Here is a 15449-nt window from a genome sequence, read left to right on the forward strand (position 1 = left end):
GCATTGTCTTTGCGAGACTGGGGGGAATTTCGATTCGGTTTTCGTTTTTGATTTCGTTTTAGATTTCAAGGTGCTCCATCAAGTTGGTCAAAACAAACAAGACATTGCAATTGGCCATTAGTGGGTACCCCGTTTATCGCCTACTGGCCGCTTATCACTTTGCATTTGTCGCCGTTTAATGCTGCAATTTTCCCCATTAACGCAAATTGCCCGGCGATAGAGATTGCCAAGTGTGGAGTGGGGAGTGGAGTGGGGGGGATGCCACTTTTGGCCAGATGTTTGGCGAAAGTCAAAGCGGCTATGCCACGAAAATTGCATTAAAAAAAAACGGCAACTCTTAAGTTTTTAATTGAAAGATAAGATAAGATAGCAAAGTGTTGCTGATTTTATCGCTAATTTTATCCTCCAATTAAGTTTAAGTTTTTAATTGAAAGATAAGATAGCAAAGTGTGGCTGATTTTATCGCTAATTTTATTCTCTAATTAAGTTTAAGTTTTCAATAGAAAGATAAGATAGCAAAGAGTTGCTGATTTTATCGCTAATTTTATCCTCTAATTAGTTTTTGAAATTGTATTAGATAATATACAATAAATTTATACATAGGAATTCTAAAACTTTACGAGTATAACCAAAATTCGCGCAAAAACTCCGCTTCAATCATTTTGCTTGGCCATAAACTTTCGCTGCCAGTGTGGCCAGCTGTCAGGCTGATGCTTTAATTAATGTTCGGTCACCTTAATTGCCATGCAGATCGCACACCTGAGTTGACCATGAAAAGTCGGCGGAGGATTAACGAGTGGATTTGCATGACATGAAAACCAGAAAACTGCAAGTGCAACACATGTATCTTTTCTCCATGTTTTTTCTTCACCTTTTCCGTTGTCTTCTTGAGTGAAACATTTTCGCTACTGTCATTTATCATAGCGCCGCACGATATTTCTGCGATTTGTCAACATGCGGTTATGTAAAAAAAAGACTAACAAAAAATCAGGTTTGTAATACAGTAGTGAAAGCTTTTGAAAAGAAAACTATAATGCCAAATAAGCTGCAAACAAAAAAAATATATATAATACAGACAAGAAATCAATTAATTGTATGTTAATTTAATTTGCAATTTCAAAGATCATCTGTCAGAGAAACGGAAAAGAAAAAGGGAAATTTTCGCTTAATGGCATTGGCGAAATCGTTGCAACTGAGTAAAATATAGATATTAATCACAAACATAAATACATTTTATTTGGGTTTGGATGCGTTTTTCTGCTTTATTCTCAATGGCACGTGTGTAAATGTATTACATAACCATTTTAGCAAGTCAATCGCCTTTCAGCCAAGTTACAAATTGGCAGGCCAGCGACATTTTTCAGTGCGTGATTCAGGTGCGTAAGTTGATTCAATCGACGATTCGCCAATGCGCCGATTCGCCACTCCAAAGTGAAATCGAAAGTTGGCCGTCTGTCTGGCGGACCAGCTCAACTATATAATACCCCCGCTTCCCATTTCCAACGTTTTTTGGTAGGGCGCCAGATAGATGGATCCACCACAAACTCGCACCACATTTACTTTGCAATTATCAGCGGCCTAAGCGATAATTGGCCAGCCAAGCGAAATTAGCAGGGGCTAACGGTAGGTGTTATACACCAACTCATCTCTTTTATTATTTTTTTCTGCACCGCCACTTGCCGGATTTTGTAGTTTTTTTTTTTTTTACTGCCGGTGGCCAAATTAAACAGTTGTAAATGTGCGGCGAGCATTTCTTTTTGCCATTTGAACCAATTATGTCATCTCAAGACAATGAACAGCAAATAAAAAGAAACCAAACCAAATAAAATCCAAAAATCCAAACGAAACGGAAGAAGCTCAATCGAAGAGCGGTGATCTTGCGTAACTTTTATGCCCTTTTAAACACGGCTTTAGTATACAATTTATTTATACATTTTAAACCGGCGCCTTCTTCGCCTGCGGTTTCGCTTTTGCTCACTTTCAATTTCGTTCAGTGGAAATTATGAAGTCCAGAAAACACAAAAAAAAATAAAGGAAAGAAAGAAAGAAACAAGCTGACTGGCGCATCCGGCAACAAGCCGACCAAAAAACACCGAAACCCGTGAAAAAAAAATGAAAAACATGAAGACCGGGGAAAACAAAACAAAAAACATAATCGTGATGCACATTCAGGTTCAAGTTGAGTTGCAGATGAAAATCCCCAGTCGAGATAGAGAGGCTGAGGTCAAAAAAAAACCAAAAAAAAAAAAACTGGGCACTGGCTAATTTTGGATGATTTTCGGCGGCTCGTGAAGTGGAACGCAGTGGGTTAAGAGAGGGGTGTGCAGGGGTTAAGGCGGAGATTTGGTTGCCCATGAAGATAATGCCATTGTAACATCCGATTAGCCGGACTTAACTTAATTAGATCGAAGCATGACTTTGAATTTTTGGGATTGCCTCGTGATTGTAAAATTGTAAAATTTTTGTATGATTTTCATATTGCGTTTATCGTTTGCAAGATGAAATGGAAATCAGAGGAAGTGAGAGTGAAAGTAGAACTGAACTATAGCCGTTGTGCAAGAAGATTACTTACTACTATTGGGCAAAAATAAATTTAAAATTCACTTGAAAATTAGTGTGCAATCAAGCGACTTTAGCATGTATTTATGTCAACTAATTATTTCAATTTCCGAGCGAATCTGTCACGAAACTCTCCATTTATTCAGACGCCATCCTTGTGGCAATTAAAGTGGCAATTGTAAACCGCTCCATTCTTCATTTTGATTTATTTTCCTAGCCATTTCGTCTCGTTCCGTTTGGGCCATTTGTGTGTGTTGAGTGTGGCAAATGCAGTCACATTCTTTTAAATACCAATTGGGGGTCAGTTGGTTGGCGTTGGTCAAGACTCAGGAATTTGAGCAAGTGCTTTGTTTTGTTATTGCTACGGCTATTTGCTACCCAAGAAAAAACGAGTTTAAATGCCGCGAGTGGAACTCGGTTCGCCGCTCTGGCTTAATAAATTAATTTATAACTCTTGCTTTTTCCCCACCTCGAAACACGTTGACCTTCAGGCCGCATAACCGATCCATGAGTCTGTCTGTAAAAACACCAACTTATATATATGGCTATACGAATACGAATACGAATATGAATATGAATATATATATAGATTTGGTATTTTCGCTATATGTGCTTATGTCTGTCACTCGAATTAACAGTTGCGTCTCAAGTGCTGCCAAAAGCCCCCAGAGGCTGGGCTCCAAGGGTGGGAATCTGATTTTGTGCTGGAAAGTGCGGCCATTGAGTATATATATGTATATTTTTTAATTGGCCAAGGGGTTGACTGTAAATTACTGCTTATTTCAAGTTCCTATTTATAATATTCGCTATTTAATCTTACTACAATATTGCATATTATTTTACACATCCATTGCCCATGCTGTGTAATAATTCTTCATAATTGAATTGAGCTATGTGCAAATTGCAATGAAAATCGGCGCTTAAAGGGCGGATGCAAAATGCCAAAAGCTGCCACCGAATTCAGACTCAAATATCAAAGGGAGCTGCCGGCCCATCCCCTTGGCTGTCGGCGTGTTAATGATTTGCATGTTCCCAAATCAAAGCCGCCCCCCCCTTTTAACCCCCTAAAGCCCCACGAGCTGCAGACATGGCTGGTTAGCGGTGTTGTCGCTGTCGTTGTCGTTGTCATGGAATTGAATCATCCCGGCAGTCTCTGGAGTATGTCTTTGCACTAAGCCCGCACTGCCTACCAGCCACCCCTCTGCTCACTCAATCGCCATAGCCCTCTGTGTGCCGCTGCCGGTGGCGTATACGTAACGTAAGTAGGGGCAGCAACAGCAGCAGCAGCAGCACCAGTAACAGCAAGAGGAACAGCAAAAAAAATGGCACATTTTGCAATAAAACTGAAGACAGCTCCCGATGCACGTGTATCTGTGCATCTGACAGATACAATTACCAAAAGCGATTGCACTGGCAATGCTGGAATTTCAGGCCAATGCGGTTTAATAGCCCAAAAACCGGTAACTTAATGACACTCTTCTATAATGCTTTTTGAATAAAATGCCAAAACGCATCACCCCCCGTCGCCAATTTCAATATATAAGTATATATATACATATACACATATATATTTATATAGGTAGCTACATTCACTTTTCAACTCTTCGCTCTTCGGGTTTCACTTTCTGGCTGGCTGCGAATTCCGATTTGCCAATCTGGAAACCTTTCCATGACTTCGAGGCGGATGTACCACCTCCGGGGTCAGATTATAAGTCAGTTTATACTCATCCGAGATCAGCATCTTTGGGATGTCATTTTTCAATATTAATGCCGAATTATAAGGAGTTACTTGGGTTTTTCCACAGCTCTTCATTGTTTAATGAGTCTGCTTATTTCGGATTCTGGATTTTTTATTGGCCTATTTGAGGTATGAATCATGTCAGCCACTCGGTAAGGGTATTGAGTGGAAAACCAGACACTCTGATAGACTGACTGATTTAATGCATATGGCAGATGGAGATGGCAGATGGAGATGGCAGATGGAGGATCGGCTGACTGGAGGCTTGGGATCGCATCGCATCGGAATGGAATGGAATGGATTGCATTGGATCGACTCGTCTTGCTTTTTCAGTTCACTGTCATTGTCTTTTGGGTGCGGCTGCGTTGGCGTTGCAACTTACAATGTTGCCGTTGCCGTTGCAGTTGCAGTTGCAGTTTTGCTGTTGCACGAATTTGTAAATTGCGATTTTCGCTGGCTTATTTTCTGGGGCTGGGCCACCGATTTCCGCCTGATTTGTTGCTTTTCTTTTTGAAGCAAACAAAAGCCCCAGACGATTTCCTCTTCTCACGCATTTTTGCGGCCTGACGTCAAACGGATTGACGGAGATGGGACTCATCATCATTTTGGCTAGTCTCAGCAGCACTTGTCGCCAAAACTTGTTTCGCCCCCGCGGACTCGCAGAAAAACGTGGCCGCAAATAAAATAAGTTAAGTTCAAGCCGAAAATTGACAAAAATAACAAAAAATCAAGCCATCAAAAAATAACACAATTCCTAAAACGAGTTTTATGCGCATGCGCAGCAGCAAATTTGCATGAGCAACAGAAACAGAAAATATCATAGGTTTGGGGCCAGAAATATGCCCCATTGAAGGTCTAAGCGGATGTGGGGAGTCTCATTTCGATTCGATTTGGGCCCCCAAGCCAGTGAAATTGTAAAGTAGTAAAAGTCTGGGATGTATCTGTAAAGAGCATTAAGTAGGTACCCATCATCCGTTAATATGCGTGCAATGTATCTGCCAGCGATTTTCGGTTCGTGTTTGAAAGTTTTGAGTTTCGAGTTTTGAGTTTTGCACTCGATCGCTTCGATTAGCATGGGAATTGCAATCGTCGACGTCTTTGACGTCTTTGCAGTCTTCAAAGGTGTTAATCGCTTGAAAGTTTTGCCATTATATAAGCTGTGAGATCGTAAAAATAAATTTTAGACCAATTTACGTAGGCGTGCATCCCTCATTCCTCTCACTTTCTGCTGAATTCCGCGCCTGACTGATAACTAATAATCCTACGTAGTATTCATGAATTTTATGGTTAATAAACCATACATTTTTGATTCGGAATTCATATGTAAATAAATACCTAATACATAATTGAATATGTCGTTAAAATTCTTGTAGATCTAGATTAAGATCTAGATAACCAGAGGTTGACTTGAAAATTCAAACCTTCTTGGAAATACATCCTCTTCCTATTAAAACTAAGCTCAAATACTTGTTAAAATTCCAGCAGCTGGCCAATTCAAGTAAGCAGAACTACTTAAACGATAAAAACGAATTCCCTAAACTTTTACTTTTTTTTCATATTCTGATGAATTCTTCGCGCCCAGCACGATGTGTCACACAAATTAATTATGCAATCATCTAAGAGAGACATTTTAATATCAAGTTAAACCAGGCAAATGAAATCGAAATCGCGGCCTCCATGAATTATTCAAATCAGCGAGAACGAAGAGTAACCAGTAACCAGTTTGGCGATCTTTCCTGATATTTCGCTTATTTATTTCCTTTTTTCAGTTTCTTTGCCCTGGGCAAGGATAACAGCTTTCGAGCGCGGATCCTGCCAAGGTTGTTTTAAACTGAGGAAATAAAATCCAGGAAATCCAGTGGACTAAATATTTACTACTTTTCGCCAGATTTGCGCTAATTGCGTACAAAATGCAGGCCACAAAAGCGGCAGAAAGACAAAAACCAAAAAAAAGAAAAAATAAAACAAAAATGCGAAATAAAAATGATTTCACAGTTTTGCAGTTAATGTCGAGAGTTGTTTGTGGATTTTAGTTCAATTTTTTTCTGCGTTTATATATCGTTGCAATCACTTACCGGAAGCATTTTGGCGGCTTTTTGCTGGTCGAGGTGGCAATACAAGGCTCCTTTGGGCTAGATGTTGTTGTTGTTGCTGCTGCTGCTGTTGTTGCTGCTGCTCTTGTTGTTGCTGCTGCTGCTGCTCTCGTTGTTGTTGTTATAATTTGAGTTAAACGCGACGACAACGACGAGGAGGAAAAAATAACGCTAAGATTTAGTGTGAGATTTTTTTGTCGTTAGCTTTTGGAAAATATTGGCTCAGAAAACTGGGCTAAATGCGGTTGCAGTTTAGCTGCTGTTTTTGCTGTTGCTGCTGCTGCTGGTTTGTCTGTATTTTATGCAATCTGCACAGATCTTGGCTAAATGCTCCACTGCCTCCCAGCAGCAACAGCAACCAAACAGCAACTACTGCTAGAGATGCCGAAAAAACAAAAAAAAATGGCAGAAAACCAGGCCGAAAGTAAAAACTGTTACACACGTCTGCGCATTCAGTTTTTCACTTTCGGCCAGGCGCGGCGGCATCGGCATCGGCATCTTTTTGGCCCAATATAACTGAATAACTAAATCCGCACACATATCGAATCGCAGAAAAACTATCTGCCAAATTATCCACATTCACTCGAGGCACGCAAATTGAACAAGAAAAAAAAAATGTACAAATACCAAGCCCAAAAGCAGAAAAGCGAACAAAAAAATGCAAGAAAAGTTCCAGCGCCACGAACGAAGGCAACAAACCAAAAAACAAAAAACAAAAAAAAACGAAAAAAACAATTGACTAATAAACAGAGTAGCTTTTTTCGTATGCACGGCCAGTGGCGAGTTACCGCTAAAGCCAACAATACCGTTCGAGAGTCGCCGCTGCACTGAATCCGTTTGGTGGCCAAAAAGCGTGGCCAACAGCAACCAGAAACCAGCAACCAGCAACCAGCAACCAGCAACATGCGACATAACAGAGGCCAAGCAGCAGCAGCAAAAAGCAGCAACAGCAAAAAGCAGCAACAGCAGCAACTAGCAACACCAAACAACCAGTTGCTGCGCAGCCGCAAAAGCCAGTTAAAGTCTGTTAAACCAGTTAACATGGCACTTTTGGCCAAGTTAACTCTTGGCGGCCAGGCCAGGTAGACAGCAGGCGAGAAACACGTTAATAGCTCAAAAGCGCTGCAAACAAAACGCACTTCTTGGGCCCTAAAAAACAAACAAAAAGGAAATAGAAAAAAACGAATGGCTTTGCTTTAATTTGCTTCATGACCAGAAAAAATATATCAATTATGGACACACTTTTGCGGTTTTAGCGTTAAATGGCAGTGAAATCGGTCACTAATTGTGGGCCATAATCGAGTTAAGTGGATATTGTGTTGTGCAAGACATTCTTACTGTAGTTTTTGTTAAAGGGCATTTTTATTTTTCTACAGATTTTACAGATATGAGAGGTGTATGAATAGTACTATAACATATTATGATTTATTGATGTTGATTAAAAGTTCAAAAGGGTTTTGCTTAGGTGATTCCCCTTAAAATACGCAGATTGAAATTGATTTAAAAATAAACATAAAAATAAACACAAATATAAATAAACATTTAAATGTTTCTAGATTGAAAATTACTTAATTTAATGGCACTCTTAATTTAAAACGAACAATATTAATTGAATTTATTTCTTTTTATTTTCTTTTTAATGTCAAATTCGAATATTTGATAACTTTTAATTCAATGGTAATAATAGTTTTCATTAAAGCCAACTTTAAAGGTGTCTAATTTGCTAATTTCGTTTTAAAGCGTTTCGTTTATCATAAGCACAATTATAAGCTATTAAGTTAAATTTGAGCAATTTTCGGTAGAAATTCGCGCGAAAGTTGAAGCCCACCGCCAGCAGCTTGCCACAGATTTGAGCCGCTTTGTAGACAATGCCCCTAGTTTTTGTGGATCATCTTGGGATTGGAATGAATTGGAGTGTTCAATCTATTGCAACAGGTGATGTTGTCGTTGTTGTTATTGCTGTTGTTGCTGCTGGAAGATGCTTAATGGGCTTAATTTGTTGCGCACACAAGTGGACAGACGGACGGAGACGATGGAGGAGGGTGAGGGTGTTTCAAAAAAACCACATTTTGGGCTTGGCCGGAACTCAAAATCAATTCAGCGCCCAATATTATGGTGGCTGACCTTTGTTTTGGATCCACTCTCCACTCCACTCCACATCATTCCCAAATTCCCTTTAACCAATACCCAATACCGAATAATGCCCATTGGCCCGGTGAGAGAAAAAGAGTTTACATAATAAGCATTAAATGCTGTCATCGAAATGCCAACGGCTGCCAAGCGGCGGCGCGAAATGAATTTCAAATATTTTATCAAGCGATTTGCTTATGCCCATTAGTGTTGTTGTTTTTTCCCCCCTTCCCCCCTGACTGTTACTGTTATTGCTCTTGGTCTTTCTTCCCCCCTCTCCCTCCTCCATTTACGAGTATATGTCTTCACACACATCACATACATACATATATCCATATGTCCATCTGACTTTGCCCGCTTTCTGCTCACCAATTTGGTTATTTGGTGTTTCGAGTCTCTTCACGGGTCTTATGGTGACCCGAACTTCACTAAGATGACCTACAAATTGATGGGTGCCTACATTATTTATTATAATATTACTAATCCAAGCGAAACAGTTGACCCAAAAGTGAATTCCTAACAAAATCATTTCTGAAATCATTTTAAATTGAGTTAATTCCCTAGGGTATTCGCTGTGTCTGCCTCACCTTTTACTTGTTATCTATTTTTAGAGCTGTCTTCTCATTTCATTTCATTCAATTCCATTTCATTTGGTTTCGTTTTTATTTCTGCTTCAGCCTTTCCCGCTTTTGAGGGCAATCAATCTCGCATTTGGTAACTGGCGAACATAACACACCTGCATGGATGACGATAATGATACGATAATCATCTCAAAGGATGACTCACGTTCGCTCCTGGCTGTTAAATGCATCCGCCGCTGCAAGTGCCCCCGCCTCTCCATATGTTTTATATACACTTATATATATACCCACATACATATATTCAGGGCACGCAGAGCAGCAGCTCAGACCTCGGAGCTCGAGGTGGCCAACTTCCGCTGGGAAGGGGCAGGTTTTCGGGTCTGGGACAAGAAGGTGCAAGGTGGCAACCAAGCGAGGGAACACACACGAACAACAGCTGGTGTGGGTGGTAGTAAAAATAAGTACATATACCTATATATATATATAAAGACTGCCAGGTGGGAAAATAGTTTATAGAGCTATTCTCCGGATTAAAAGATTACAGCAAATCTTTAAGCAAACAATGCCCTGATAAAGCGGTTTAATAACAATTTAGTAAACGATTTTATTGAGAGCTCTTACAGCAAATTTCTGCGACTCAAAAGTTGTTTTGGAATTAGAGATTAAAGTAAGAATTTTCCGTTTATGGTTGAATTGTTAACAGCAAAGAGGCTTTAAGCCTAAATTTAACATTTAAATGAATAAATAAACCAACGACTATAGTAATTGTACATTGACAAAATCCTATTTATAATAATCAATTAAACACGCCAATTAAATAATACAACAAACAAAAAAAAAAGTAATAGTACGTGTAAGTATAGCAATTACCTAGGTGTCCATTAGAGCAGCCAAATCCGCTTGGATGCGCTGCCAGTCGAACTCCATGCGTCCATCCTCCAACTTGAGCCGACACCTGTCCGGAATGTGCTGAAAGAGGCGCCGGAAGGGAGCGTATTGCTCCAGGCACTTGATGTCGCCCAGCAGGATGAGCTTGTTCTTGGCACGGGTAATGGCCACTGTGAGACGGCGCTGATCCTCCAGGATCTCTGCCTCCCGCGAGCGTTCCATATTGGCGAAATCACCGCCTGTTTTGGAGCAGCTGTATATGATTAGGTTTTTGTCCCTGCCTTGGAACTGATCCACCGTGTTGCACTCCAGGTCGGTGTCCAGCTTGGAGGCGAGCTTCTTGAGCAGCTCTACTTGCGCGCGATATGGTGCTATCACGCCAATCCTGGCGGCTTCGAAGCCCGCTTTCAGTAAGTACCTGAGCAAGTGCATCACTATGCCCGCTTCACAGTAGTTTGTGTATTTGGATACTCTCTTTTTGGATGTCTGCTTCCTAGTCTCATCTTTGTCCTCGCCAAAGGTTTGCTCTATGGAGGAGCAGGTCTCCACGAGCCGTTGGGATGCATGAACGAATTCCTGGCAACGCTCCAGGCAATCCCCCGTATTTATCAGTGTGACAGCCTGCTCCAAATGAGTTGTCAACGCACGCTGCACCCATCGGGGTGCCTGGCTCAACTGATCGACTTCAAACCTGGCGCCGGACACCTCATCCGAGGCGCACTTCAGGTCTCCGCCATAGGTGAGCTCATTGGCCAGCCGGGTGATGGTCTTGTTCATGCGGTACTGCAGACTCAACACAGCGGTGGCCTGTTCGGAGTCCAGTCTTTGGAATAGAGTCTCATCCGCTCCCCTCTGACGGGCTTCCTTGGACCTGACAATCGGAGGCAACTGCTCGGGATCTCCCACGAGGACGAATTTGCTGCAGTGCATCAATGGACGCAGCACAGTGGGCTGCAGCACCTGCGTAGCCTCATCCACGATGCAATAATCGAACTTACGACGCTGAAAGAGCGCATGTCCAGCTCCCAAACAAGTCACTCCCACGATGGAAGGCTGCTCTAGAGCCTTCGCCAGTTCCTCTACTGTTCTGCAATCTTTCGTTAGCCTATCTTCGCTAATTTCCACCAACTGGTTATGAATTCTGGAGCTGGAACCCAATCTCATCATGGGCAAATCAAAAGGCAGCAGACGCATGAGGAGATTGTCCACCGCCGAGTGCGTTTGGGCTGTAATAAGCACACTCTTTCCGAGGAGATGCAGCAGTCTGACAAGGGAAACCAAAGTCTGGGTCTTGCCAGTGCCGGGCAGCCCCTTAATCAACATGTGAGTGCTGGTTGTCAACGCACGCAAGGCAGCATTTTGTTGTACTTTGTTTAGTTGCAGCAGCATGGGTGCTCCTTTGGTGAGGATGATCTTGGGCAGAACTTTGTGCTGCTCTGGCGGCTTCTTGGCGACAATAATATCTCTCAGCTCCTGGAAGCGCTCGCCGTCGGAGAGCAGAATGCCCAGATTGGTAAAGTTAAATGTGGCAAAGCTCTGCGATTCGTGCTTGTCCATAATAAAGGCTTCCTGGCCATAACGCTGGCTAAGATCTCGCTCCAGGCGAACATCCAAACGACGAGCTTCTATGGATACAATAAAACCAGAGGCAACGGCCAAGCGGGAAGTGGAACTAATTACCACATATTCACCTAAGTCGAACTGCAACAAAGAGTTGAGATTAGAATATATTGAATATATATTAAAAACGTACCCCACTGAGGCTGAGATCTCGGCTGGGATCTGCTTCTTCACCTAGCTCCAAGCTCTGGCGATAGCGTCCCTCTTCTGATACAACTTTTTGGCCCTTCACTAGTTTTAGATGCCGAACGGCTCTGCCTTCTTTTTCCCTCTTCGCAGGGTCCTCTGTCCAAAAAGACCTAGCTTGCGAGGACTGACGACTGTGTTGCTCTTCGAGAGCCAGCAAGGCGCACCAATGCTGCACGTAGGCGTGATCTGCCTCACTTAGATGCCCTAATAGTTGTGGCATCAGTTTCTTGAGGGGATGTGAGTCGCTTAGTTCTAAACATGAATCCCTCTGGGCAAAGCTGGAGCAAATGGTATTGTAGGCACAATTGCCGCAGGCGCTGTGATGGTAAACGGGTTCGGGTAGCGGCAGTTGCTCCAGTGGATCCTCCTTGCCTGCCGGAACGGCTACTTCACGTGTTAGCCAGTGCGCCAGATCATTTCTTAGCATTAGGAGATCCCTCTGCTCGTTTCTCCCGCTGGCAACTTCTCGCAGGAGTCCCTCCTTCAGGTACAGAAGCAATCCCGACTGGGTATCTCTGCCCTGGGCAGAGTGCATCAGTTGGTAGAGCAGCAGTTGGCCCTTGTGCTCCATAGAAAAGCTGGCGCGACCAGTCTTCAGTTCCAGTGGTATGATCTCTTCCCTCTGCCGTTGATTCACCCTGTTCACCCTCACGGAAACATCCACCTTGCCTTTGAGTCCCAGTTGGGGAACCCAGAGGTTCTCCTCTATATCGCATATCTCGTGGATGCGACCGCGATAGACTTCAGGCAGCAAAACACTCGGTGTTTCACCCTTCACATATTGGGCCACAAAGCTGACAATGGGATCGATGAATTTCAGCAGATGATCTTCCATTTCCACCTGGCTGAGATTGCTGGCATAGAGTAAATGGGCCAACGAAGAGCTGGTCAGCATCTCCTGGACGGCAGATTGGATGTGCTTTTTATCGCAGAGCTTCTGGCGCAGAACCTTTTGCAGCAATTCGTGTACCAGAGTGCCAATGACCATCTGAAGGGGAATATATTCTGGTTAAGTTGGGTTTGGCTGATATCGAGATGTACTTACAACAGAGCTTCCCGAGTCCAGACCGCGAAAACGTTCCTGCAGCACAGACTTCCGCTTGCAGAATAGGGAACCGGTGACTGTGGTGCCGGATATGAGAAAATCTGGATGAGACACGCAGTAACCCTGCTCCTTATCGACCACATAGCATCCAGCAGATGGTTCCCACTTGCCCAACAGCGAGACAGTGTCCCCAACTTGCATTGGCATGCCATTCCACGGGGGCAGCAGTTGGCAAACAGCCGTCTCCGGATCCCCGCCAGAAATCCTCTTAACATGCAATTTGAGACCCTTTCTGTTGGGCAGCTGCTCCACCTGCACCACTTCGCAACGCTGCCACTGGGTGAGCTCCAGTCGATGGTTGGATATGGAATCCATAGCTCCAATCACCGCCAAATCGAAGTCATCATTGTCGCCCCAATCGATGTTCTCCAGTTCGTCTGCCGGAAAATCCAGTTGCTCCTTGAATTTCTTCTGCGGATTGGCGGACGTCACGCCGGTGTTGGCATTCTCCGCTTTGGTGGGCGTCAGCACTCGTTTTGAGGCCATCGAATGGGCTATTTGTTATTGTTTATTCGAATTATTTACTTTATTATCAGTTATGCGTACAAATGCTTTTGGCGGGAAAAGTGTGACCGTTTTGCATGTGTGCTAAATTACTTGGGAAGGCACCGGGACTGCTTGGCTATTTAGCTAGCTTGTAGTTATTTTAAAGTTTTAGCGAGTTTTGCATTTGGAGACTTATTCTGGATATAACTAAAATCTCTTTTTATCACGTATATACCTCTTAAAATATTTTGCCTAAGTATAAGTTATTTAGAAAAATCCCTGTGCATCAATTCATTTCTTTAATTCAAATTTAAATTTGTTTATGTATTTTAATTCTTCGGATTTAGCTATTCACTTTAGTCATCTCTAATCAGCGCAGGTGCTGCAGTTGTAGAAAACATCCGCCCAGATGGCGACACTTTGTCGACAAATGTAGAATTATTTGTGTTGCTTTGGAATACCTAGTCAAACTTCTTTTCCAATAACAGTAACTTCCAAATCGATTTTATTAAATTTAAATTTATTTGTATGCTATAATTAAGAGATCGAAATGTTGGAGACATACAACAGCTTAGGAAAGCAGTTCTGCCACGGCAAGCAGTTCACGTTTGAAAACATTAGTTCCAACAAATACACATAGGTGGCGCTACGGCTGGGCGCGCACTTTGAAAGTAATTTAAAAAAAATGGCTTAAATGCAACAGATACGACGAAAAAGAAGCAAATTCTTAAATATATCCAGTTAATTTATAATTTCACTTGGTTTTCAGGCAGAAGGTGCAGATACTGATGCGTCTAGTTACTCCCTCGCTCTCGTACTTGTGCAGCAAACATGGCTGGCATTCAGTTCCTTAAATAATTTTAAACAAATTAGTTAACTTCTATGTGGTTTCTGTGCGTTTTCCTAACCAACCTGTTTCTAAGGTGCTACTAAGGTGCGTTATATAGCTGCTGGCCAGGCGGATGATCTCGATCTTCGAGAGCTTGCGATTCATGGGCTCCGTGGGTATTAAGTTTCTCAATGCTTCGTAAGCGGAATTAACACTGTTAATAGGAAATATACAATAAATTGTTAGAAAAAACTACAATTTCAACTAGGCCAATGTTAATATTTAGTTTATAAATATTTAAAAATATTATTATTTCACCCACTTGAAAGTCCTGTAGCGCTCCCTAGCATTGATCTTCTGGCGCGGCGGTCGCCTCCTGTGATGCCCCTGATGATTCTCCTGCCCCCCGGCAGTGGTGGCCTCCTGGCCAATTTGGGAGTCCTCCGAGTCGGCGGCTGCTCCACTGCCGCTGGCACTGCCACTGCCACTACTATTGCTATCCTGGGCAAATACCGCCATCAAGTAGTTGGAGAACGACGACGACGAGGACGATGAGACCGCCATCCGTTGGCCGCGGCGATTGGCGAGCAACTGAGCGGATACTCTGGTTCATTCCATGACTATATCCACTTCTATGTTCAACCCCCCCTCCCACCATCAGAGTGCACATTTGGGATCTGCTAAATGAATTAAGTCATCGGCTAGTGACGACAAATTGTGCGTGAAGATGGGAAACAATAACGAGTGCGTTTCCATCGCCAAATGTGTGTGCACTTGTCAAAACAAGCGAAGAATGCCGGGCACTTGTGCGCTACTAATTGTGCATCAAGTGGCCGGCGAAGCAAGGATAAGTTACATCTATATAACCATCCCCATCCCCGTTCCCATCCGCATTTGTCCATCGGCGATTTGTTGGGCCAATTTGTTTGTTTGCTTGTGGAAAACGGAAGTGGCACTTAGACCCTGACCTTCCCCTTCTCCAGTTTATTATTTTTATTATTACTTTTTGGTTTTTCTGGACCGCACACATGCCACGCATGCGTTACAGTAAGTCATTCAGTCAGTCATTCAGTCAGTCACTTATTCATTTGCTCACTCATGCAACAACGCAGTTTTGTGTGGAATGTGCCGAGATGGATAATCCAGATATTTATAAACCAGATTCGAGAAAATCGAGGGGCTGTGCAGCGAAGCAACTCGCTGCAAAATTGTACAAATATTTGCAAATGTT

At 42.7% G+C, this 15449-nt stretch overlaps 2 protein-coding genes across 2 annotated transcripts; both read right to left on the minus strand.

Moving 5' to 3' along the window:
• Positions 1 to 9783: 9783 nt before the first annotated feature.
• On the minus strand, positions 9784 to 13469 carry LOC122623669 (DNA replication ATP-dependent helicase/nuclease DNA2). The gene is made up of 3 exons (XM_043802951.1): positions 12844 to 13469; positions 11743 to 12786; positions 9784 to 11690 (listed from the first exon to the last, which is right to left on the minus strand). Exons 1-3 carry the CDS (start codon positions 13387 to 13389, stop codon positions 9972 to 9974), a joined length of 3309 nt encoding a protein of 1102 aa, XP_043658886.1. The 5' UTR covers positions 13390 to 13469; the 3' UTR covers positions 9784 to 9971.
• Positions 13470 to 13926: 457 nt separating this feature from the next.
• Positions 13927 to 14791, minus strand: LOC122624754 (transcription factor 15). Its single transcript, XM_043804440.1, has 3 exons — positions 14541 to 14791; positions 14302 to 14432; positions 13927 to 14238 (listed from the first exon to the last, which is right to left on the minus strand). Exons 1-3 carry the CDS (start codon positions 14780 to 14782, stop codon positions 14144 to 14146), a joined length of 468 nt encoding a protein of 155 aa, XP_043660375.1. The 5' UTR covers positions 14783 to 14791; the 3' UTR covers positions 13927 to 14143.
• Between the last annotated feature and the right edge of the window lie 658 nt (positions 14792 to 15449).

The sequence above is a fragment of the Drosophila teissieri genome, chromosome X (genome assembly GCF_016746235.2).
Source record: "Drosophila teissieri strain GT53w chromosome X, Prin_Dtei_1.1, whole genome shotgun sequence".
Lineage (NCBI taxonomy): Eukaryota > Metazoa > Arthropoda > Insecta > Diptera > Drosophilidae > Drosophila > Drosophila teissieri.

Coding starts and splice junctions, on each gene's coding strand:
- LOC122623669 (XM_043802951.1), bottom strand. CDS start 13,389: ATGGCCTCAAAACGAGTGCTGACGCCCACCAAAGCGGAGAATGCCAAC. Junction 12,787..12,843: donor TGGACTCGGGAAGCTCTGTT/GTAAGTACATCT, acceptor ATTCCCCTTCAG/ATGGTCATTGGCACTCTGGT. Junction 11,691..11,742: donor GAGATCTCAGCCTCAGTGGG/GTACGTTTTTAA, acceptor TCTTTGTTGCAG/TTCGACTTAGGTGAATATGT.
- LOC122624754 (XM_043804440.1), bottom strand. CDS start 14,782: ATGGCGGTCTCATCGTCCTCGTCGTCGTCGTTCTCCAACTACTTGATG. Junction 14,433..14,540: donor GAGCGCTACAGGACTTTCAA/GTGGGTGAAATA, acceptor TCCTATTAACAG/TGTTAATTCCGCTTACGAAG. Junction 14,239..14,301: donor TAGTAGCACCTTAGAAACAG/GTTGGTTAGGAA, acceptor AAATTATTTAAG/GAACTGAATGCCAGCCATGT.